General features: G+C 41.9%; 1 protein-coding gene across 1 annotated transcript in view; it reads right to left on the reverse strand.

The window, feature by feature from the left end:
• PCSK1 (proprotein convertase subtilisin/kexin type 1) overlaps nt 1–12,333 on the reverse strand; it is a 34,979-nt gene extending 22,646 nt beyond the window's left edge. Inside the window, exons 1-5 of the mRNA XM_004586190.4 lie at nt 11,922–12,333; nt 9,541–9,645; nt 5,725–5,835; nt 3,859–4,005; nt 2,667–2,743 (exon numbers count right to left, since the gene is read on the reverse strand). Coding sequence (XP_004586247.1) covers nt 2,667–2,743; nt 3,859–4,005; nt 5,725–5,835; nt 9,541–9,645; nt 11,922–12,101 — 620 coding nt within the window. The 5' untranslated portion in view covers nt 12,102–12,333. The remainder of the gene's footprint in view (nt 1–2,666; nt 2,744–3,858; nt 4,006–5,724; nt 5,836–9,540; nt 9,646–11,921) is intronic.
• Nucleotides 12,334–26,598: the final 14,265 nt, after the last annotated feature.

Genomic DNA, 26,598 nt, shown 5'->3' on the forward strand with positions numbered 1-26,598 from the left:
TAATGCCCCTGGAATTGGGAATAATAGGCCTCCAATTGCTATAAAGGCTAACTAAATGGAGCCATTCATTTTCCAAACCTAAGGGATTTCTATCTGACAATACTCTGTATCTCTATTATTTTTTATCATACCTTTTGATAAATGATAGGGATGTTACCTTTCTGGTCCATAGTCAAGAAAACCCTGAGAGATGGTTGCTCATTGTGTCAATTTCAAACAACAGTTTCTGAGCTAGCTCAGAAAATCGACTTGTTTGTGCTTTAATTCCTATAGGGTGATTGTCATAATTTTTCATTGACAGAAGGTCTCATATTGTTGTTGAATGGGAAGCTTTTCTTATCTTATCATCACTATCATTGTTATTACTGTCGGTGTCATTATTATCACCAGAACAAACAGGGAGTTGTTTTAATATACCAATTAGTACCTGAATTTGGTAAATGCACACACATATATATCATATCTTGTATGATATATATATGTGTGTGTATATGTATATGTGTGTATAGGATATGTACCAAGCAAAATAGGTATTCCTCATGAAAAATTGATAATATCCTAAGTACAAAGAAGCCACATTATTTGCCCAAGGTCACTCAACCAGGCTTTGATCAAAGTCTGGCTCCCAAATCTGTGCACTTAGATGTTAGGTTTCTGCCAGATGAACACCACACTATGTGAAAGCCCATGATAGATGATACACTGGAAGCTCAAAGTTGTCAGGTAGAAAATACATACCACTAAACCTTACACCCTGCAGCTCCCTGTGCCAAGGGAAATGTGGCCATTATAAATGCCAGGCTGTGAGATTCCTTCCTTTGGAGAGGAGGAGAGAGGGAGGCCTGAGTCTCTTTCCTCATGCCTAGACAAACTCCAAAAATAATCATATCACCAGGTAGTCCCTTACCGTGCCGCCAAGATGCAGGTTTTTAACCCATTCTGGTTCTTGGGGCCAGACTAGTATCTGCCAAGGAAGAGCCTGGTATCTCCAGCAGATCTTTTTAGCTGTGCCCATGTGGCACTGCAGATATCCCTCTAAATCTTTGCAAAGGGATGGAGCAAAAATTACTCTTATTCCATTCTAATAAAGGTGCCCCTGTAGTTCCTCAGGAAGCTCCCTTCCGAAATGCAGGGGGCAGAAGTCTTGTCACTCCTTTTAAGTGATAACAACAACAACAACCACAGTGGAAGCAATGAGAAGTGATTGTCCAAGGTCACTTTGTATACTGGCCACTGGCAGAGACATGCCTATAGCCAGGCTAACATTACAAAGTTGTGCTCCATAGGCACAGATTTCCTCATGGTCCTGCATTATTCTGACTCAGAAAGACAGCTAAGAGCTTGCCTTTTATGCCTGGCTGAAACACCTCACTTGTTCTAAGAGTACTGTGGCACTGGTTTCTAATTTATTGTTCTTGGAACAGTCTAACCCATAAGAGCTGCTTGTGGCTAATTCCTTTACTCAGAGAAATAGGTGGTAATAAAAGAATTAACATCTTTGAACTCTATACGCCTACCCTGATAAGGAAGAAATATGCATCCCAAAGTTTAGATCAAATCTGTATGCTCCAGGTCCCCTCCTGGGGCTTGCTGACCTTCTGAAAGTGGAGACCCATCCAAAGAAAGGAAGAATTTCAGGTCCATGTGGGCCTTGCTACATGGAGGTTCTGAGAGAGAATAAGGGGCGGTCAGAAGGTGAATGTGGGAAGTGGGGTTCAGGGGTGCTGGACTGACTCAAATTGGGTGACAATCCAGAGAGAAATGGGCAACACTAGATGTGACATCTACTAAAACTTTGAATTGCTTTGTAGTGACAAACCCCAGTCTTGGCCTTGAGTTTGATCTATTTGGGTGCAAGCCTCTTCTGGGTGGAGAGAAAAAAAGAGCAAAGTTGACCATTTCCTTGGAGTCTATCAGAGACACCAAGTTGGATGAAGATGAGCTCTTCCACGGCATGGACACTCTGAGGCCATGTGCATACAAGTGAGGCTTCTTTCTCTCACTTTGGTTCTGTCCTTGGTCTTTGGCTTTGCACTGCCAGACGCATGACCTCCTTTCATCCTTCTGTGGCTGCCATGGGGAGATTGTTAATCTAGGGGTCAAGTGCTGTCCTCTCTGTCCTCTTTTTGGCATCACATCCAGCAGGAAATCTGGAAGAACTACTCATTGGTCCAGTGCTCTGGAATTGGACTTGGCCAAGCCTCAATTGCCCCTTTCTCTGCCTGATATCTGGCCATGACCTTCAGGGTGAACAGATCAAAATGGCTGCAGTCATTGTAGACAGATGCAGGGATTTGCTAATGTGCATTTCTTTCTATGTATTTCTCTTTATGATCAACACCAAATATGTTGCTACTAGTGAAAGATTTATAGAGGAACAGGGGACAAACTCAAAATCATTCTTTCTAAAGCTACAGCCACTCAGTAGCAGTAGAAGGGAGATTTTCAGGGTATACAGAGCTTAATTAAATTACAGTCATATAAACCAAAAGGAATTTTAAAAAACAGACATTTTCTTTGGTTTTTCTTTGAGAAGCTACCAAATACCATGGTATGGATGGGTGGCATTAATATTGTGTGAGAGCTGGAATGTATGTCAAATTTATAGTGTAATTTTCTCCGGCAAGATAAAAGCATTTTATTCTCCCAAATGCACATTTACTCACTTGTTCTCATTTGTGGGATCATATCGGGGAAATGGATCATGGTCATTATCGTTGAAATCATAGCTAGCTTCTGGATCCTAAAGAGACAACAGAAATACCACTATGGCACCATTTTTAAAAAGCAGCACATCCTAGATTCTACCCTATCCCCTTCCATCCTGGTCGTTGGCTCAAAAGCCTGTGATTTGAAGTTTCTGGCCTCAGCACTGTATATTTTTTATAGCACATGCCAAGCAGACAAGATGAACACAGCAAAATGAGCCAGCTTGCCATGGCATGCTCCCAGACCTACTGTCCGTGGGCACTCTGAGGATGGCCGCACTGGGCAGAGTTCAATCAGCATGGTTTTCAGATGAGAAAGATGAGATTCAGGATGCCAAATGGCTTCACTGAGGGAGCACAGCTACTTGGGCACTCTCTGATACTCAAGTATCTTTGAATATAGATGCAATGATGTGGTTGGAGGATGGAATGCAGATCCCTGGCAGGCTCGCCCATTCTCCCCAGGTACATGAAATAAACATGTCACTTCATTCAAAAGAATGTGTCTGAAAGTCAGGACAAGCTTCCAAGACCCATCCTTCCCCAAGCAGCTTGCTGTCCCACAGTCTCTCCTACAGAGGGATGCTACCACCACTGCCACTACCTCTCCTTAGGTTTCTAGAATTCCTGCCTCCTACACTTTGCTGTGCTTCCTCATCTACTCCTTCACTCTTTACCTTGCAGTTAGGAACAGTGGATGGGTGGAAGATGAAAAGATGAGGGACAATCTTAAAGAGTGTCTACCACCCTGAACTAAAAACCTACAATATTACTGAGAGTTTGTGTTATGCTATGAACTTCTTGAACAATTATGCAGGTCATTTTCATTTATTTTCCCATTGCAAGCAGAATTTTCTTTCTCAGCTTAGTGTCACTTTTCATCATATTGTATTTACATTGAATTTTTGCAGAAGGAGTCACATCACTTGACTACATAATATCAGAGAAACTGAACCTGAAGGGATGTGAACAAAAAGGCCGTGGCAATGACCTCAGGTGTGGGGCTTGGTTTGGATGATTCAAGACCCCCCAAACACTGAGTGGCTCAGACTCTCTTCATGATTTAAATCGTGCAGGAACCCCTACTCCTTCTTTGTGTATCTACATAGATAACTTTCTGGGGGGTGGTCATGGGAGGGCCCTGACTCACGTAATTGGCATAAATGTCTGTATGGTTCCACTCCAGGCCGTCGTCCAGGACAGTGATCACAACTCCTTTGCCCGTAATGCCTTTTTGCCAAACAGGTATCACATGGAGATCCAGCTTGGGCAGGGCTGCAGTCATCCTAGTATCTTGCTGGTTAAGAAAAAAACAAAGAAGCATTGGTACACTCATAATTTGCTGGCTACAGAATGGGAACTTGAACTTCAACCTAGAGAATGAGCTTTCTTTCCCTTAGGTCACTCTACTGTTTAGAAAAAGGCAGTTAGATGAAATGTTTTTAAAAAGTAGAGGGTAGGACTAAATGAATCATCAGAGTTCTGTTCTCCCAATATTCCAATGGAGCATCTCTTGAAGGGATGAATCACCCAGGGTCACTTCCTTTTGAAACTTTGAAGAGGCTTCTTTCATTCATATTAATATGATCAAGATCCTCATCAACTGACAATATACTCGATGTCTTATATTTCCGTCCCCGAGCTTATGTTGCCACATTGAACTCACATTCTGACATCTGAGGCACAGACACAAGTATATGTTTTGTAAGTTTTCTTCACCAAAAAAATGCAGAATCTGGATGGCTCAGAAGACTGGGGTTTCCACAAGAATTGTAATTTGTCTATTTTTCATAGGGTCTGTGAGAGGAGATATGGGTTTGTCTTTTGGCTAATTTTTTTGAGGGTTGTAGTATGAGGGATTGAGTGAGCGAAGGGTTGGGTAGCAAGAAGATATGAATCTAAGTATATTTGCAGGTACCTGGGAGGCCTAGAGGAGACTGCCAGATGCTTAGGGAAGGGGTCAGTAAGACATGGGCAAGTTACTACCACCAGGTGTCAGTCAGTGAATGGGCTGCCCCCTTGTCAATGCTCTTCAGACAGAGGTGCAACAACTGGGCTGGGGGTGTCAGGTGGGGGAAGCTAGAGCAACAGGAAGCTGAAGGACAGGTATGCTTAGGAACCATACTCAGTCCGACAGGCAAAGATAGAAGAAGGTGTCTGTGTCACCTGCAAGGTGCAAGTATGGAGCACAGCCTGTGGAGCCAGGAATCATGATCTCACCACTAGGGACCCTTTGATTTTGGCAAACTGACTGGCCAGGGTCTCTGGTCCTTCATCTGTAAAATGGGCGTCATAGCTGAATCTAAACATAAGGTCATTGTGAAGACTCAATGAGCTGATTTGTGTCAAACACACAACAATAGCATTGGCCACAGAGTAAATGCACAACAGGGGCAGGGAAGAAGACTTATCTGTTGTAATGTGCAGTGGCTGCCTAGGTGACCAGAATGGCAAGAGAAGCTAATCCTGTTTCCCACGCATTATACAGTAAGAACATCTAAGCCTTCGCTTATGGTTGTCATGTGAAAAATTACCTTTTGTAATATTCTCCACAACAAATACTTCTATTAACTTGTATTGCTGCTGTAGAGGCTTAATGTTAAACAGAGGAGAGAAGAGCCTGCAGGCACCAACACTTAACAAGTCTAGACATTTGCAAATAGGCTTGCCTCTTTGCCTTTGCCTCATTTGGGGATGCTCACCTGTGGCATGTAAGAACTGGGCCACCTACATGAAAGCAAGATCATTGCACTCTGTGTGTGGCTTAGGGGGGTCTAGTGAGCAATTGGAAACAAAAATGAGATTTTCATTACACAGATTGTTTTTGAAACCTCTAACTTGGCCAAGTATGGCTCTCTTATCCTTATATCCACTAAGTTTATGAGGATAAAATGATGACAATCCCTCCTCTTCTGGGTTCCAGACTCACTCACCCAGCAAGACTGAAGATCCCGATCACACCAGATGCCTTATCATGACAAAGCACCAATCGTGCAATGGGTCTGGCAGTACTTACCAGGTACCACTGCTGATTCCACATGGGGTCATTAAAGAGGTTCAGTGCGGAGTCTCCTGGAGCTGAACGTTTGCTTCTCTCTTTTTCATACTGCTGTTCGGCCCAGATCACCTACATGGAGTTCCATAGTGAGAAATTCACAACTCCGGTAGATCTCTCTGGGGAATAATCTGCCCTCTCTCTCCTGTGCAGTTCTCATCAGAATTCAGGAAGCTCCACAATATTTCCATTTGACCATAGATCAAACTGGCAGCTCAGGGCAAAGGGTTTGCCTACTGGGGCAGGGGGGGTTGAACATTCCCACTGTTACAGTAAAATGGACCTTTAGCAGGGAGGAGAAGCCGTCAGAGAAGTGATGATTCCCTGAAATTATTTACACTGTGGTTATAGTGCAGGTAAAAATTTAGCATGCTCTTATCAGCAAATAGACCATAATACCTATATTTTCTTTTCTTTTTCTTTTTAATTTCTGTTCCAGGACTCTGTAGCTGAACACTTGTGCCTTTTCATGGAATGAGTCAATAAGGTAGGATGGAGATTGTCACAGTGGGGCTCTTACAGCTTAATTTCCCTTCCTTTACAAGTGTAAGGAAGAAATTACAAATGTAACTCTGGTGCTGTGCCTTTGCAAATTTGAATCTGTTTCAAGCCTCTGCTTCAGAGTACTTACTATGAGAAACCAATCTGAGGTGATGAATGAGCATCACTGACCAGGCACACTCTCACTGTTAATTCAGTCTCATGCATTATGCAAAGACATCTGACAATGTGAAAATTACCTGCCTCACATTTATGGCATAATTCTATTACGGGATTGAGGCCCTGGGAGACTGAGGGGGCTGTGTTGTAATCTTAATAATTGTGAGACAATGTTATACTCTTATTTGGGGGGAGGCACCACAGGACTATTTTCTAGAGCAAATAGATCTTTTCTGTTGATTATAGTCCAGTATGTGCTGGGATTTTATTAACATGAGTATCTTTATGAGTCATATCTAAAAATAAAAACAAAAATAAACAGTAACTAAAACTATCCACCATGACTGTCCTGAATTTTCAATGAGAAAATACACGGCAAGTCTGTTATAAATATTGGGAGGGACTTGGAGCTGGATATTAGTCACTATCATTTATTTTTAATGTCCTTGTATTTTTCAAGTGTAATTGTTTTGGCTTAAAATACCTTGATGCTTGGAATACACAGCGCGTCATCTCAGTTAGTCTTTGGAAGGTGGTGGGGAAGGGGGGAGAAGTACCAATCTTTGGAAGAGAGGGTCAACTGCAATTGCAGATTTCATTAGTGGATTTATAAAGATGGGACAATTGCCACTGTACTTCCCAGGGCTCATTTGCAAGAATATTATCCCCATCAAAGAAGAGTGATTAAAATCAAGAGCAATGTTTTAAAAATGGAATATAAAAAGAGGCACTCTGCCATCTGATTAGAGAAATACCCAGTTGGAGAAAACCATGTTATGATTAAAGTCATCAACTCAAAATTACATATTAATCTATAAAACAGCAGACCAAATGGGAGCGAGAGATCGGTGGTGTCTCTCTTTCATGTGTATGATAATACTGATGAAATGAAGTGCAAATAATGCTTTGGTCTGGAAAGAGCATGAAAGGTCATCTACTCCAACTTCCCCCTGCAGGCTTCTATGTTTTCCGGATTTTTCAAAACTAAAATTATTCTGAGGTTAACTTCTCATAGGATTATATTACTCCTCTTTAATGGAGTTAGGATGGAGAATACATTCTTAGCTCTTATGTTGTTGTTCTTGTTATGCCTGGTGATTCCTCTCATTAGAAGGCTACATAGAGAAAAGCACTGGACCGTGTGTTCATTTTCATGATATTCTTTGAGTAGGGATAGCAATGAAGTATGCTCCACTCTGTCCACTTTCCTCCAAGGAAGAGGAGAAGAGAAGTTAGTTTGGCTTTTCCTTGTGCATTAGCACTGGGCTTGCATTTAGGCAGAGAAGCAAGACTTGCCATTGTCTTGCCTGAGCATTAAAACTTGCTAGAGTGTTGGAAGTTGCCCTGCCTTTGAAAGCCCATGCTCAATGGGCTATCTGCCTTGGGTGGTTAACTGAAGTGATCACTGGACAGCAAGATTTTAAAAATAAATTTTAGAGAAAGTGGTTTACTCTCCCACATATGAGCATAACTTGATACAATGGATATAAAGTGAGTGGTAGCTTCCCTATCCATAGTCCTGATACAATATTGTGTCTCCCCAAGGCCTGACACTTAAACATTTGCACAGTGGTGACCAAGACCAAATCATTCTTTACTGTCACCATTTGTCTTATTTTAATCCTTCTGTTGGTTGCAAAATACAAAGGATGCAAATTCCTTCACAGGCTTTATGTATTTTATACATGTTCTTAAGATTTATTTGTTTATTTTAAAGACAGAGTTATATATAGAGAAAAGGATAGACAGAAAGATTCTCCATCCCCAAATGGCCATAATGGCTGGGGCTGGACCAGGACCATCCTTTGTTGCTCTCCTAGGCACATTAGCAGGGAGTTGGATCAGAAGTGGAGCAACTGGGACTTGAAGTGGCACACACATGGGATGCTGGCATGGCAAGCAGTGGATTAACCATAGCATAGGCCCCAAACTCTGTATACTTTCAAAAGTTCTACAATCTTTCTCTCACATTTTTTAATGTGAAGGTAAGTGGATGTTTTCAATCTCTCACCAAAAGGATGTTTTCCATTTATCACAGTAATTCCCCAGGGTATTTAAGGCAACATAAATCATGTCCAAAAACATCAGGACAAGCAGTATAAACTTCTTACTGTGACAAGGTAATATAAAGCAACAGATTGCATATAGAAATTTCAGTGACCCTAATTTAGCCAATAGATTCTAGCAATAGATTTGCTGTTCGTATAAATAGACCTCTGAAATCAAGGAGTAAATGAAATAAATATAATCAAATTGTTCCTGCCCTATTAAGTATGCTCACTGTAGATATTTCCTGCAGTCTTCTAATCATCAAATCTGAATACAAACCACTGCAAAAAAGAAATCAAAAGGTTTGGATCAAGAATACGGAAGTTATAGAAACCTTTGACTTACAAGAATATGAATTTACGGCTCTTTCATATACACTAGTTTGCTATATAGCAAAACCAAATAGGGTTCGTAGAATATTTTCAATTGTACTCAAGTATTATGGAAAGGGTCATATTTTTTGGCATCCCCATATTGGTACTAAACTATTTAGAACATGGTAGGTATATGATACAAGGTGTTGACTGGGGCCAGTCTTGTGGCATAGCAAGTAAAACTACTGTCTGGGATACCAGCATCCTAGAGGGGTACCTGTCTGTGTTCCACCTGCTACACTTGTGATCCAGGCCTGGCCCTGCCCTTACTGTTGTGGTCATCTGGAGAGTGAGCCAATGGATGGAAGATTGCTGCTCTTTCCCTCTCTCTCCATAATTCTGATTTCAAATAATAAATGTTTTCACATAATTGTTTCATGGTTCTGCCAAAATGTTTTACTAATGCTATTTACCTGAATTTCAGCACTCAATGTCATGTTTTTAGATTTGTGAAAAAGCATATATAATAAGCTTTATAGATACAGCAAACATTATATATAATTAAAGTACATATTTATAACCAGCTCAATACAATTCAATATTATTGTTATGCATAATTATCCTATAGGAAGAAACTGGAAATATTACAGTTGAACAGCCATCATCACAATAAAAAATGCATTTGCTCCTATTAGGAATCATAAAGGAGGTAGATAAGTCAAGGTACTGATTTGAATGCATCATGAATTCTTACCCGGTCATCATCAGATAACCTCTTAGTGACATGAAGGGCACTCCTTCTGGACCTTCGGGGGTGTGTTTTATGTCTGAACAGATAGTGATTTTCAAGTGATCCAATCTATAATGGAGAAAATTGACATTAAAATCTGCTTTCTCAAATGTATGTATGTGGTGCAGTTTCACTCCCCAAGTGAGCCGCAACGGGCCGGTGCGCGCCGATCCGAAGCCGGGAACCAGGAACCCCCTCCGGGTCTCCCACGCGGGTGCAGGGTCCCAAAGCTTTGGGCCACAAGCAGGGAGCTGGATGGGAAGTGGAGCCGCCGGGACCAGAACCGGCGCCCATATGGGATCCCGGTGTGTTCAAGGCGAGGACTTTAGCCGCTAGGCCACGCCGCTGGGCCCCTTCCTTGCTATTTTTAATGGCTCTTGTGACTGGTTCCATCTCCAGCCCCTTAGCTTCTCCCAAGGATTCTGAAACTTTTTGTTTGTTTATTTGTTTTTACTTTCTGGATTTCATTTGTTGGAAAAGCAGTCCTCACATTAAAATGGTCCAAGTTTGAGTTTGTGTCTGGAGTGAAGAGATGAGAAAATAAAGGACAGGGTTGTTTTTTGATTTTCTCCCCGATTACTTTCTGTAGGATTAACAGTCCTAGTTAGTGTTTCAGTAGCTGTCCAAGGTGTACAGATTTAATTCCCCAGTCTTTGCCACCCTGCATTCCAGTGAGGCATACGAGCTCTACATGATTCCCACTGCACCTGCCAGAATAGCTGCGGCTGCAGTTCTCCTTTGGTTCTGCAAATCCCCAAGAACTGCATGCAGTTACCAGACTGGATAGTAAACTGTTTCATGTCGCCTGGTTTTTCCTCAGCTAAATCCTAACCTCCAGGGCCCTCTCCAATCTTACCCTTCTCTCCTGGCAACCTTTGGCTTTCCTGCCTGAACCTCGAGCCTTTTCTCCCTTTGTCTCCTTTCACTTCTCCCCAATGTCTTTGTTCCTTTACCCTCTTCAGTCAATAGATGTCCAAACACAACAGACTCCAAGCATAACTCCCATTACTACAGAAGTCACAAGCAGCCGTTACAATCGCCAGTCTCCTTTCACTTCCCCGATTGCCCTGAGAACCTTCCTTTGCCCCAGCCTCTCACCCCAAGCCTGCCAGAGAGCTGGGGCTGTGTACAAGCAAAATCCTGGGTCGGCCTCTGGGATGCTGGGAACTTAATCTCACAAAGTTGGAAAATGCAGCCTCCAGCAAGAGGAGGCGTTTTCCCCAGTGGATTTGATCTATGGAATCGCCAACGCCCACGGCGGCTGATTACTCATCCATGACTTCAGTTTAGCGCAACCACCCCCTCCAGAGAAAACGCGCCAAAATGTTTTACAACTCCCTCCTCCCCCGCTTCAATGCAGATCAACTTCTAAGGCAAGGCTTGTGAGTCAAGGAAAAGGAAAGCTCTAGATTGGAAGTCACATTCCCTAAGGCCTCCCACAGAACAGAAGGCTAAGCAGACTCCCCAAACAGAGCGCCCCTGCCAGCCACCTGCCTGCTGGGGCTATCTATTAACCCCCAGCTGGGCAGGCTACTGTTTCCACTCTAAGCCAATCCCTCCTGAGAATTGATTACGCATTTTAGTGAGGCACCAGAAAAAAAGAAAAAGGTTTCTTTACCAGCCAGTTTGGCGGCCTGATCCTGCAGGGGCCTTGGGCAAGCAAAGTTAGCAAGCTCGGACATTCCAAGTTCCTAGACAACCCTGAGCTCCCCCGAAGAGCCATAGAAATGGTCCCTCGCCTTTTACCCACCTTGTCTCCTTCCAGTTTCCCACACCACTCCGGCAGTCCCGCGATCTCAGGACCTCAAACCCTTGCAGCTGGCACTCTCCCAACACCCCGGACGTGCCCCCAGCCGCTGAGGGCGAACCTCCCCAAGCCAGCTTAGCCCCTTGCTGCAGGACCTGGATCGGCTGCTGCCATATTGAAAAGGAAACAGCCAACTCCTGACGCAGGCCGCCCGAGTAGTCCCAGGGGTTGGCGCGCACTGCCTCTCCCCAGGTGCCTGGTTGGTGAGAGTCTTCGTGCATCTCAAGTTCCTAAACAAGCGTGAAACATTTCTCTTGGAAACCGCGCGGGAAAATATTTCAATCCTAGGGCCAACAGCAGCAAAGAACCGGCTCTCCCTAGCTGCAGTGGCTTCGTTCTGCCTGTTTGCACTCAGCCCAAACAGTAAATAATGCAAGGTTTCTCTCACTTCCCTGCGCGCCAGGGACAACAGCTAGATAAGCGCCTAGCTCTTGGCCACGCTGCGCGCAGGGGTGAGCATCCCACTTGAGAGACTGTGCTCCCCCGTCTGGCCGATCCCTTGAGTCCCCAAAAGTTTCTGGAAAGTGCAAACTCTTACCTGACCCAAGAGGTCATAGCCCAGTTCCTCTGCGATGGCCGAGGCTGCCTCCGGACCCCCGGGGATCTCCGCCGCCCATTCATTGACAAACTGCCTCTTGGCTCCCACACTGTTCAGCGCACACCAAGCGCAAAGGAAGGCGAGAGCTGTCCGCTGCAGTGTCCACGCTCTTCCCTTCATGGCTCACAACACTCGCCAGCACCCAAGTGAGAAGGAGGAGGAAAAAAAAGCCAGAGGAGAAAAGCCAGACAGACTCGCCCTTCCCACCCTTGGGCTCCGGACCACTCCTAGCTCCCGGTTGCTCTGCTAAGAGCTGGGAGGAGAGGCGAAGCTGGGCGGTGGCGAGCGCTCACTGAAGCGCTTCGGTCTCCAGGCTGAGCTGAGTGGAGCCCCAGCCCTTCCCCGGCAGAATGGAAATAGTGTTTACACGTCAAATCGACGAAAGCCATCTCTTGACGTCAGATCTACCTGGACTGAGATCTAGATGGCATTCCCGGCGGGGTGGAGACGCGGCTAAAATAAGCAGCGAGGGATTAGGAAAAGGAAGGAAGGACTGGTTTGCTGGCATCAGTAGAGCCTGCTCCCTGCCGACCCATAAATTCTGTAGCAGGGAGAAGCATCACTTCTCCAAACAGAATGGTTCATTCGAATGTAATTACCAAGAGCCAAGGCTGCAGGTGCGACTCCTCTTCACTCCCTCCCATGCATTTATTCTTTGCCTTTACTTTATTATTTAGTTTGCATATGTTTGGAGTGAGGATGAGTTGGGGGTAGGACTGGGCTGAGGGCTCTTTGGCTATCAACAGCTACTGTGAACAACCTGCCTGAAGTCGGGTAGAGGCTGGCTGGACGGCCCCATAAAAGTGGAGATGCTAAGGCTTACACATTTTATTCTAAACTGCCAAGGAAAATGAGCACATCTTCAAGATAGTGTTAGTGCAATATCTTAATAATAAAATATACACTGTTCAAACAATGCTAGTTTACAAGCCTATTTCCTCCTGTTTCTTAAACTAATAAAACAATAGATGAGATCCTATTCTAGACATCACTGGAGCACATAGCAGTGCCTCTGCCACCTTTCCAGTGTGCATCAGAAAAATGATAATCCACGTGGTGTTTTAAAACAGAAAAGCACTTTTCTTTATCATCAAGGGTCCCACGTGCTGTTGTGTTGACTCAAAGAGGGGAAGGAACAGGTTTCACCAACACTGAACTGAACCATTCACGACTTCCCCCATAAAACACAGTCTTTCTGAGGAAGAATGCATTGCAGTGTAAAGAGAACAAAGCAGACATCTACGTGAAGCCCTACTTCTTCGTGCAAGGGAAATTGGGCTCAATTTTCCATGACGGAGCAGGTTCGGATCCTGAGAGATTGGATTTGCTGGGAGATAACCCCAGTGTGTTAAATTCAGCACCAAGTTCTGGACAGCGGCGCACGCGGGTGCGCTCCTGCAGTCCTGCTGCCCTCCTTAAGAGCCAAGGTCTGCCCAGTCCAGCACCACGCTGTTTCTGTTTTGATTTGAGCGATCCCTTTCTTTCTTGAATAGCAACATAGGCCATTGGTTTCAGGGGAGACTATAGTTAGGTTCATGACCATGACTACTTGTGTCTTGAATGCAAGTGAAATTGCTAAGAGAAAACGACCAAGTACAATGCATCTTAGAAAGGGATTCTTTTGCTCTTTTAAAGCTCCCAACCGCTGGAGGGCGCAATTTATTTCAGAAGAAGGGAAGAAAAGGGAGAAGACTGTGTGTGTGTGTGTGTGTGTGTGTGTGTGTGTGTGTGTGTAGAAAGGAAGTGAGACCTGCTCTTGTTTCCTTTTCAATTGAAACAAGACTTGGTGGAGGATGGGGCTGAGGAGTGCCAGGTTTGTCTGTGTGCTTATAGAAATGTGTCCCAGATTGCTAATTTCTTTACAGACACTATGTCTTTAAATGCCAATGTTGATCAGACATGCGATGAAGCAGTGAGCTCTTTCCCAGTAACCCAATTCTCTTGTAAGATGCTGCAGAATGAGCTCAGCTTGGTAGCTCACTGTGCTCTGTATATCTGCTGTGTGAGTGTGGATGGCTGGGTGAGCTGTCATTTTGTCTTCACGCCTCAGCCTGAGTTGTGGCCTCAAGCTCTATAGGGTGTTTCATTCTCACAGCACACAGATGCTAACCGTGCCCCAGCAAGGCGGGAGGAACCTGTGGTGAATGTTTAATAATGGTATATGAGCTTAGAGCAGGAGAGAGCGTGTTCCCTCCTTGTTATTGTTTAAATAAATCAGTTTGGCAACATGTTGGCCAGAAGTCGGTATCTCATTAATGAAGCATTTGCCTTAAATAGAAAGGCAAACAAGTCTGGAATAAACACTTAGTTTGGATACTGATAGGACAAGCTAATTTCTTACAGAAAGATGATATTTCCCATAACAATAGGTAGATGGATGGATGGGTAGGTGAGTGGGATTAACAATAGATATTCTGTTCTCTATTCTAACATGGTCTGATTTTTATCCTGTGGATCTTATTTGCTTCAACTTCAAAGATGCAAAAGAAACACATTTTCCAAAAGGCAAGGGTAATAAATGAATTTAGAATTCATCTTCACTTTCTCATATCTATGACTAGTTCTATTCCTTCTGGATCATGCTCGTGCCTTCCAGTTCATCACTATTGGATTTTACATCAAAATCTATCACAAAAGAACGTGAGTAATCATGAAGGTGAAGAAAAAATGCATTTCTAGCTCTACAGACGAATTTCTTATACTTTCAAAAAAAATAACTTCAGTTTAACAATTTTCAGCTATCAAGTGAACTTGTCTGCTGGATGTAATAGAAGCCATTAACATGAATATGTAGTTGACATGTCTGCAATTAAATTAGAAAATATTTTATACCAGTTCATATGAGTGAGTTCTTAATTAGTTCAAGGAAAATACAAATTATGAAAAGAATAACATTTTGATTTCTATGCCAAGATAAAGATCTTTCAGTACCACTTAACCACCAACTCTTTTAAGAACGCTTATTTTTTTTTTAAAGATTTATTTATTTTTATTACAAAGTCAGATATACAGAGAGGAGAGACAGAGAGGAAGATCTTCCGTCTGATGATTCACTCCCCAAGTGAGCCGCAACGGCCGGTGCTGCGCCGATCCGAAGCTGGGAACCTCTTCCAGGTCTCCCACGCGGGTGCAGGGTCCCAAAGCTTTGGGCCGTCCTCAACTGCTTTCCCAGGCTACAAGCAGGGAGCTGGATGGGAAGTGGAGCTGCCGGGATTAGAACCGGCGCCCATATGGGATCCCGGTGCGTTCAAGACAAGGACTTTAGCAGCTAGGCCACGCTGCCGGACCCTAAGAACGCTTATATTACAGAGACAAAATTGTCCGTTGCTGTGTTTTCAAACATGTAAAGTAATCAAACTTCTCTCTTTTAAAAGATTTATTTTTATCGCAAAGTCAGATATGCAGAGAGAAGGAGAGACAGAGAGAAAGATCTTCCATCTGATGATTCACTCCCCAAGTGATCGCAACAGCTGGTGCTGTGCCTATCCGAAGCCAGGAGCCAGGAGTAATTCCGGGTTTCCCACGCAGGTGCAGGGTGCCAAGGCTTTGGGCTGCCCTCTACTGCTTTCCCAGGCCACAAGCAGGGAGCTGGATGGGAAGCGGGGCCGCCAGGATTAGAATCGGCGACCATATGGGATCCCGGCGTGTTCAAGGCAAGCACTTTAGCTGCTAGGCCACCGTGCCAGGCCCAAGTAATAAAACTTCTGTGACACACTGGCATAAATTAGAGGAAATTTGGGGACACCTGTATGGAGCTTGATGAAAACATGTTCTATATTTTATAGAACATAAGAAATGATACAGCACAACAATTGGGGCAAAAATATTAAAAGTGACTCTAGGTAACTTGAAACTGAAAACCATGAATAAACTTCCATCAGAATAATTTTCCATTTCAAGGTTTATGCTGGAAAAATTATTTAACACTTCTAATAAAACATTTCAGTGACATGGGAATTTTCTTGTGCACATGTAGAGTGAAAATTTTGAAACCATCCTATAGCCAGTCAAAAATTTGGAAATTTGAAATCGAAATACTGTCCCAGCTCCTCCTCTTATTTCTGGGCTGAATTTGCCATTGGAATTAAATATGAGAATGCATAAAAATTTAGAATCCACCTAAATTTTTCTATGACAACTAGTATAGAATACTTAAAAGTTCACATCGAAAGATTCACGTGTCATTTAGAGAGATTGTGTGTGCCAGCTTCATCATAGATGGATAAATGTATCTTATCCACGGAAGATGGACATTGAATCACCACCTGCAGATGCAGGCTAGTGCTCTCATGAGCTTTCTTCCCGTGACTAAATTGCGGGTTAGCATACTGTGTTCAATAAATACTTATGATCTGTCTGGGCTTTTCCAGCAGGTCCAAAGACACTTCCCTGTGATGGAAGGCATATACTAGTAAGCAGGCTCTAACATCAATATCAAAATGTAGCTGTGTTGTCTTGAGGGACATATTTAACTGTCAAGTTGGGAGGCTCTGTTCTGTAGACATGGAGACATGAGAATAACAAAGTCTGTACACTGAATGACTCTGAGGAAGAATAGCTGTGAAGGATTGTTGCTGAATGAACTAGATAAGCATTTAAAATCTTGAATATAGCATTGAGTTCAGTAACTAAAAAATGAAGTAATGTGTGCTATTAATCCCAATGGTTGAGAGTGGTTGGTCCCTCCTAATGAAAATGATTAAGTATAATTTCATACAAGTATTTGGAAATGATTCTCTTTTTTTTTATTTTGAAACAAGCTGTTTTTAAATGCAAGAGAGGATTTGGGAGTGTTCCACTTCCTGGTGAAAGTGCTGTTTCCTTGCTGCCCAGAATTTGTTCACTTTCATATGGAAAACCTGGTGTGTGACTGTTTTCTTTGCTCCTCAGGTTTATTTTTCTCTGAAAATTATGAGAACTATTGAAGAGTGATCCTGAATGCTGTCTAGATTCTTGATTCTCAAAGGTGAATTTGTAGAACAGCATTATGGATATCCTGTAGGACCCCATAACTACTAAACCTGAATCCATGTTTATAGTGAATCCCTGGCTATTTGTATGGAGTGAAGCTTTGAGAAGCACCTATTTAGGTAACTTCCCTTATATATATATACATTCCTCTGACCTTCCCTCATTATCTGTATTCAGCCAAGCATGCTAATTTTGCCATGTAATATTTCACTAACAAGTCTCAAGCTCTTCCCCAGATAAACACGATTTTACAAAGAGATTAACCAGGGCGCCATGCTGTAGCCAAGTGGTTGAAGTTCTCTCCTTGCATGCACCAGGATCCCATGTGGGCTCTGATTCATGCCCCAGCAGCACTGCTTCCCATCCAGCTTCCTGCTTGTGGCCTGGGAAGGCAGTGGAGAATGGCCCAGGGCCTTGAGGCCTGCACTCGCCTGGGATACCCAAAAGAGGCTCCTGGCTCCTGGCTTTAGATCCCGGCTCAGCTCCAGCCATTTGGCTCAAGCCATTCACTTGGGGAGTGAATCAGCGAATGGAGGATCTTTCTCTCTGTCTCCTCCTCTCTGTATATCTGCTTTTCTTATAAAAATAAGTAAATCTTTAATTAAAAAATAGAGCAGCCAGAACAAAATGTAGTATAGATAGTTGGTTAAAGCAAGCATTTTCCCTTGTTTGGAAATTATTCTTCTGACACAATTGCCTAAAGTAATTTTTTTCTTACTGAAATAGATATCTACTATAATTCCTACTTTTCTTGATATGTGCTACTCGTAAGTCACATTTTTATACAGGTTTATGGGGGGGATAACTGTGAAATCAGAAATTACTTTTCTGTTGAATTTCAGTCTTTAAAAATGTTTTGAATCTTGATTTAATGATCCGTTTGCTTTGGTATTCATGCTGAATACAAACCATACATTGGTGTCTGTATTTGGGATTTCCATAAAAAGATTTAGCAAGATGGGCCGGAAAATAGAGCTACCAAGAACTCTCCAGTCAATATTGATTTCATAATCAGTACCCATTAGAAATAGAAATAATATTTTAGCACACGTCACCTGTTGAGGGTGACTATTCAAAAGGATACCATATGTGAAGAATGCAAGATTGCCTCCCATAAAATCTGTTAAACTTTATCTATCCAGACTGAGTGCCAGGAATCAGATTTCTTTTGGAGGAATGTAAAGCTATTTTTCAATAATGTATTCATAACTAATGTTGATCCTTTGATCTAGTTCTTGGAAATACTGTAGTTTTGTTCTTGGAACCGAAATTATTGGCCTCTCCCATGAGCTCTGATCCTCATTCTAATTTCTAATTATGCAATTGAACGTTGATATTTCGTGATCTCTGACACTAGTTCAGATGTCTCCTTTTTAGGGACAGCGTTTTTATAACATTAAAACCTATCTATGTTACTTGTCCTCTTAAATAAAACTCAGCATCATCTGCTATCGCACTTCTGACTGTCAAAACTAAAATCATCTTGGATTAACTATTTTGGTTGCAAAAGGCAAGAACTATATCCTCACTAAGACTAGTTTAAGCAAGAAAGGGGGGATTTATTGGCTCGTATACTTGGGGCATGAAAAATTAAGCACAGACCTGGCCAAGGGCATGAGAACCATGGACTTGAATAGCAGTTATCAACACTGTGTTCCTTTGCATCTGTCTGCACGTTCATTGCTGGCAAACTTCAGACTCTCCACAGGTGACTGTTATGATTGGTACTTGTGTAATCACAGATTTCTAGTTCTTGATATACAGAGAGAGGACTTCCTTTTCTTGTTCCATCCTTAAGTCTTGGAGAAGAAAGGGCTACACTTGGGCATTTTTTTCACCTGTCATTAGAGTCAAGACGTTTTAGTTTTATGATTGGTCAGGCTGACCGATCTTAGGCTTAGGCTGACCACATCTTTCTGAGTTTTCAGTAATGTGAATTCCTGGACAAGGAGAAGGGGGTGGGAGAGGAGATACACAGGCTGGAGAAAGAAGGGCTAAGGGATATAAACAAGGACCATGCTCTTCTGTAAGAGAAGCAAGGAGAAAGTCACCAGTGGTAATTCATAGTTTCCTCTTTTGAATAGGATTCTCCTGCAGTTCACACATTTAAGTATCATTCAGCATTTAAAAGCAAATGTAAGGCTGGGTTTGTTCATGTGGACGAAATAATACAAACGCAACACACAACAGGCTTAAAACTTTTAATTATTTGAAGCAGATTTGAGGTAGATTGGGAAGAGAATAATTTCTTTTTCTAACTTTTCCATATGAAACAACTTTATGTACAAAAAGTTACTACAACAGTATTAAAAACTCTTGCATACTCTTGGCTCAGCTTTCCCAGCCAATTCTATTTGCTATAATTATCATGTTTGGATAAAACAAGACATTGATCCTGACAGAAAACTTATGAACCAAACTGTAGTTCTTCTATTTTTCCAGCTGTTTTCTTAGTATTACCTTTTCTATGGTCCAACACTTAAATGAAGCTTTTATTGCATCTGCTTGTTGTGTCAGACTGAAATGTAACCTGTTTTGTCTTTGTCATTCATGGCCTTGAAACATTTGAAATGTGGTGTTAGGTGGGGGTTATGCATTTTCTGGCAAGAAGAGATGTTGTGAAGTTTTCCTTGGGTTAGGAGTCCAGGTTGGCTCTGTCTAATACAAGCAATGTCATCCATCTCTGACCACTTGCTGAAGATGATATTAACCAGCTTCTCCACTAAAGTTATTATTTGGAAAAGAATATTTTATGTAAAAATTACTGTCAAAATCAGGCTATAGTAATTACCTTTGGTGGCAGTATTCTCCAAATGTATGTTTTGGTGCATGGACACATGTGTTTATGACACTACTTGTTATTCCACACGTCAGGAGATGCTTTCCAGTCTTGCTGTTTATATTTCTTGCTTGTCACATCTGGGATCGAGGCTAATTCTCTCTTCTAACTACAATGAGAAACAATTACTTTCCCCTGCTTCTTTACAGCAGTGTCATTGCAATTGTTCAATAATCACACGTATTTAAGCAATCAGTAGATTAATTCCAGCATACACTGGAGGAAGGTGGGGAGAAAAGGTTCGGTTAGGACCAGTTCCTTGTTCTCTGTCCCTGTGCAGCACCTGCTAGAAAGGAGGCCTTGGGTGACACTGTTCCAATGTACTGCTTTGCACCCATCCAGAGACACTGTGGTTTTTGCTGCCTCTGTCTGTGCTCCCGGGGATCTTAAAGGTGCTGAAGTGGAATCTGTCCACAGTGCATTACTTTTCAAAGACTAAAATCATTGAAGTATATGCCTGATTTTTTTTTATGTTTTTAAATTCCTCTTTGTTTATCACTGTAACAATTATATGACAATAACAGGAGTTTATTTATACATTTACATTTGCTAAGTGATTCTAAATAGTTGACATTTCTTTGGCTTTTGACAAGTCTGATAAAAATACAGCAATATGGAGGAAGTAACACAAAAAAGCAAACAAAATCATTCATTAGTCATTATCTACTATAGAGCAACTGAAAAGCATGAATTAATATCTACTTTTATACTTATATTTAAAACAAAAATAATTTCCCCAATTTGATTGTTTTTCAACATTATAGATGAAACTCTAGGCATGTGGAATCGGTGTATCCAAAGTAAGTACTATTCCTGTTAAATGTGAAGAATATAATGGCTTTAAAAATACTTGTACATCTCTTGAATGCTTATGCCTAGCTAAAAATATGGTTTAAGGACACTTCAGACGCAAAAATTATTACCTACTTACAGAGTGCTCCACAGCAACTCCACAAAGTTGTTGAAGCCCTGTCCACTTCTGGCATTAATCATTTTTGCAACTCAAGCCTGTTTGCCAGTCTGTATTGAAATATATCATGTCAAATAATTCTCCTTTGAAAAAGGGCTCATTAAATATACATCTTCCTGCATCAGAGAACAGTCACCCCCTTTTTTCCTATTTCCATTTAATTTAATCACACGTTCAAGAAAAACTTTATGATAGTGTTCTTTTTTTTTGACTTTTATTTATTTTTTTGGACTTTTTTTATTAATTATTATGCATTATGTGACAGTTTCATAGGCTCTGGGAATCCCCCCACCCCTCCCCACGCCCCTCCCCCCTGGTGGATTCCTCCACCTTGGTGCAGTATTACAGTTCAAATTCAATCAAGATTCTTTCCTTTATATGCCTGATTTTTAAAAAATCCAGATTTCTGTAAAAACTGGAAAACATGAATTTAGAAATTCATTATTACCCTTTGTTGCTCTTGAAAAAATATTATTACCTTTTATTACTCTGTGAAGGCTGGTAGCTTAAAAAAGAAATGCGTTAAAATGGGAAGCACTTTTGCATCAGTGCCCAACACACGAGCAAGACACAGTGATTTTTTTCAAATGTTTGTCTCATTATTCTCACATGAGACAAAGGGTCAACTACTACAATTATGCCTACCCCACCTCTTCCTTCTTACAGCAGAGTTTGAAGGATTCCCTACGTTTGAAGAAGATTTTCTGTGGGGAGGTCTTCAACAGAGTAGTGAAAGACTCTGCCTGGAATGTCTACTCCATATCACAGTGCCTGGGTTCACATCATGCTCCCTCTTCCAGCTCCAGCCTCTTGCTAAAGCATCCCCTGGGAGGTAGCAGGTGGATCTATGCCACCCACAATGGAGACCTGCATTTAGTTCCCAGCTTCTGGATTCAGCCTGGACCAGTCCCAACTGTTACAGGACATTTGGCAAGTGAACCAATAGGTAGAAAATAAATAGATAAGTGTAAAAACAGAAAACGTTCTGTTATACCTGACTGAATTTCATTCCAATCTGAAATCTGACTCTCTCCCATGAGCTTTTCTGTCTACAAGAGCATAGAGCTTCCTGCAAACTCTCATTTGAAATATTCATACCTGGCCACTCTACAGCCATCACTCCCCACCCACAGCAAAAGACAAAGGCAGAGACTAGTGAGTTACATGTGTAGATCAGGTCTGAAATTAGGTTATGTCCTAGGAGAGATGTTACCAACAGGTAGTAAGAGAATGTTCCAACCGCTCAATCCTGGGGAAAAGATGGACTTATATAAGGAACAGGAGAGAGATGGAAGCAGGGTAAAAGGAATTGTTTAAGGCTATTCAAATTCTTCTGAACCCTCAGTCTGAATTGATCAGAACTCTGGGATGGGAGCCACATCTACACATAGCAGGAACATGTGGATTTGGGTAGGGGAAAGCTGGCAAAGAAACAGGTATGGGAATGTGATTCTGGGGAGAAATAGCTAATGATCTGGCTTGCCCTCTCCTGAAGCTTTGTTGCAGGACAACACAAAGGCAGTAGCTTGAGTCATTTTCGAGGCTAGTTGAGGGTTAATGGCAAAACTCACAGCATAGGACAATTTGTGCCCAATCTCTAGGTGAATGTTATTTCAGATAGAATCAAAAGGAGATAAGAACAGCCTCTATGCATCCCCCTGGGACTGAATCCCAGCTCTTCCACGTGTTAGTGAGAGACATCAAACGTATTAGGAACACTCCTTGGCTTTATCTCATGTATAAATTGGGGTGTGCTTACCTGATGCAGTTACTATTTGTAACACACAACACTGCCTGGTACAAGCAAATTATATTTGTATTGAGAAAACTAACCTGGTTACGTCATAATTTGCTATTAACATATTTTTGAAACCTTGAAGAGAAGAGAAAAGGAGAGGAGAGAACAAGGAAGGAGAGGGGAGCAAAGTTGTCTTAATTATTCGTCTGTCTTCTCATCAGTTCCTTGGCTTTGTGTCAGGGAGAGCTTTTCATGATCTCAGATTAATCCCAGAAGCACCATGTCCTTGGGTTTATCTTATTAGGAAGTATTATTACCCTTTGTTGCTCTGGGAAGGCTGGCAGCTTGAAAAATAAATCTGTTAAAATGGGAAGCTCCCTGGCATCAGTGCCCAACATAGGAATATGACACAGTGATCGCTTTCCAACGGTTATTATGCATCCTGTTCACCTGAGGTGTGTACACACAGATTCCTCAGCTAACTCCCCTCCCCCCTTTACTCCAGAATGGAGTGCAGCCCACGACTGTGCCCATAGCCCTCCCAGGTCATAAGAAAACCCATGAAAGACCCTTACCTACTCTTAGATTCTCCTTTCTGCCCCTCCTCCTCTTTATCTCTCTCCTTCCCCTCTTCCTCCATGTTCCTTGGTGTCCTCTCATCCTCACCTTCCTCCTGCTCTCTACCTTCTTCTCTTCTCTTTGTGTGTATGTGTGTGTGTGTGTGTGTGTGTGTGTGCCTTTTTAATTGATGCCCAGGGTTATTTTCCACTGCTAGGCTAACTCTATTATTATCTCTTTAGAGAAAATGCCACTGAACCTAAAGAAAAAAAAAAGAATAATTGCTCCAAGAAAAAAAAAACCCTACATGTTTCACTTCCTAGTGGCAACAAGGAAGCTAACCATTAGGTGATCCATTACTCGCCCATCACTCAGCACCTCTGACCCTCTCACAAAGAGCAAAATAGCCCATGGTCATTTAAAGAGGTTATTAATGTTGTATCTATTTTTAATGTCCAGACAGTAAGCTTTCAAATCTTTCCTGTGAAGAAGCATTTCCAAGTATGGGCTCATTAGCTTTACAATCCAATAAAAGTCTTTCTTGTATTGATCTTTTGCTTCAAGCCAGTCAGATGCTGCAAGAATGGTGTCAGTCACCTTCCTCCCCAAATTTTGACTAGCTTACTATACCTAGCAGCTGGAAAACTAGATAAGAAGTTTGCATGCCATACACAAAACCACTTACACTAGCCAAGTGTAGTCACTCATTTGGATGTTTTTCCATGGAAAGGAAATCCTTTGTAGTTGCCAGTTTTTAGAGAAAATCAAATAACAGGCTTCAAGGTATTTGTTAAACTGTATTATAGACGTGAATACCTCTGTTAATAGCTATCAGCAGTCTGAATGTACATTAAAATCACTTAGCAGCTTCTAGACAAAACTAATGTTCTGACCCTAAACCCAGAGTATGTAATCTAATTGATATGGCATGGAACATGCTATAGGATTCTGTGGGTCATCATGGGGTGTCTGTTCTCAACAAACAAATCACATTTAACAGTCCCCTGCTCCGTGTGTCCTTCTGTGAGACAAATGACTAGATTAAGCACAGAAGTGGGACAGAATAGTGTGTTAAGAACGGTTTCAACTCAATTATTTGCATATTTTTAGGAAAGTGGAATATTAGTCTAGTTTATTTTCTTGATCTTTGCTTTCCATTACATTTTGCTATAATACACTTGCTCTTGTCACAAAATTCCCAGCAGTTCATGACATATAGCACCTCAAGGACATTCCCAATGAACTTAGCAATACAGGAAACGCAGGTGAAGTCTCTGAAGCTGCTTGGGTTCTGATTTCTAATGGCTGAGTCAGAGTTGTCATGGAGGCTAGCACAGGGCTGGTGAGCTCACGCCCACTCCAGTGACTCTTAGTGAAGCTTTCAAGTTGGCTCGCAGGGAGTGACCTAAGAGGATGTCCTGTGTGCAGGCCTGCATTGCTGTCACATGTATGCCTTTTCAGCTCACAATGAAAATAGGTACATTGAGGTTGCGATTTGCCAGTTAACCTTGTGGAACAAATTTTTCACTCAGAACTAAGGATCAGACCCATTTAATTTGGAAAGATCACTGGTACTGTTCTAGCACTGTTGAGAATAAGCTTTCACCATCCTCCAAGTTTTAGTGTTTAAAAAGACTTTTAGAAATAGAAAACTTCTTCCTCCCCCCCTTTTTTTTCTTAAGCTAAAAAATGTGTTGACTTGCCTAATTTAAAATCCTCTTCCTTTCAAAGATTTCCATCAAATCATTGTCTGGAATAGATATAAATTATATTTTCTTTCATTTGCATTTATTTTGCAATAGTTTCTGGGGAATTTTTCTTAAAATAAGAGAAGTCTACAAAAAGTCATGGAAATGCACACATTTCAAATTTTTTCACAAAATAAAATATCTTTTAATTTCATTTATATTCCAGCTAATTTATTTCACTTCCATTTTGTGAATTTCTAAGACATTCACCACTGTTTTAGAAAACTCCCTTCCTGTTTGTCCCGTATCCTCTCATTTTTAAGATTTACTTATTTTTTATGGGAAAGAGAATTACAGAGAGGAGAGACAGAGAGAATGGTTTTCTGTCCACTGGTTTACTCCCCAAATGACTGCAATGGATGGAGCTAAGCCAATCCAAAGCCAGGAGCCAGGAACCACATCTAGGTCTCCCACATAGGTACAGGGTCCTGAGGCTTTGAGCCACCCTTCCCTGCTTTTCCAGGCCATAAGCAGGGAGCTGGATGGGTAGTGGAGCATCCAGGACAAGAACCAGTGCCCAAATGGGATCCCAGCACTTAAAGGTAGAGGATTAGCCAATTGAGCCATCACACGGCCCCTGTACCTGATCCTCTCCAAGGGGTGCAGTGTCTTCTCTTGTCTTTGGACAGAAAGGTATTCTGACAGTGGAGAGTGACAAGGACAACATGGGTAGGATTGCTTTTGACATGGCTTTTCAAGCAATCCCTGGCATCTTCTTTCATCCCCAACTTCTGGAGCTATTTTGTGCTCATCAATTCTAAGCCTTGGGGCAGGTCAGGATCACTGAAAGGCAGCTTAAAATTCAATGTCCTGGGCTTGGCAGTGTGGCCTAGTGGCTAAGGTCCTCGCCTTGATCCCATATGGCCACTGGTTCTAATCCCGGCAGCTTCACTTCTTCCCTGTCTCAGTATATCTGACTTTGTAATAAAAATGGAATAAATCTTTAAAAAAAAATTCAGTGTCCTCAGCCCTGCTAAATTAGCTGCTATGCAGTTTCCATAATCTTGTTGCTGTTTTTTCCACTCCCATTCTCCCTTTTCCATGAGTGATATCTTCTGAAAAAATCCTCTATTGGAGCAGGTGTTTGGCTTCACACTTAAGACACCCTCATTCCACACCAGAATGCCAGGGTTCAAGATGCAGCTCTGCCTCGGTATTGCACGACTTGGGAGGAGGTGGAGATATTTCAAGCACTTCATCTCTGCCACTCCTATAGGAAATCAACATGGAGATCCCTGCTGCTTGCTTCAGAATAACCTAGCCATGGCTGTTGAGGCATCTGGCAAGTGAGAAAGCAAATGGAAAGTCTCTCTAATAGCTTGCAAATAAATAAATTTTTAAAGTAAAATGAGAATTGCTGTTGTTTTAGAGGGCTTTTAGGAGGGAGTGGAGGTAGAAACATTTGCCTGTATTTAATTTATGAACTTCACCTAACAGTGTGATAGCCAAACAGATATAGTCTAAATGACCTCAAATATTTGATGAGTTAAATAAACGAGAGGGTACTGATACAATGGAAAATTACATCACCATGAAAAATTGTTCCAGCGAATATTTGTGGACATGGAAATGCATATTCAGTGGAAAGTGATATATTAACAATAATAGTAAACTAAGCAATTTTTGGTGCTTACCCTTCTGTTAAGTATTTTCAGTGGGTTTGATTTTATTAAAACTTCTACAAGAAAGTTACTTTAATAACGTGTTGTTTGGTGAGGAAACCAGGACTTACAGAGATTAAGCAGTTTGCCTAAGGCCCCAGTATTTTTGGTCCAAATTTGAAAAGGTTCCTG

The sequence above is a fragment of the Ochotona princeps genome, chromosome 28 (assembly GCF_030435755.1).
Source record: "Ochotona princeps isolate mOchPri1 chromosome 28, mOchPri1.hap1, whole genome shotgun sequence".
In the NCBI taxonomy this organism is placed as follows: domain Eukaryota; kingdom Metazoa; phylum Chordata; class Mammalia; order Lagomorpha; family Ochotonidae; genus Ochotona; species Ochotona princeps.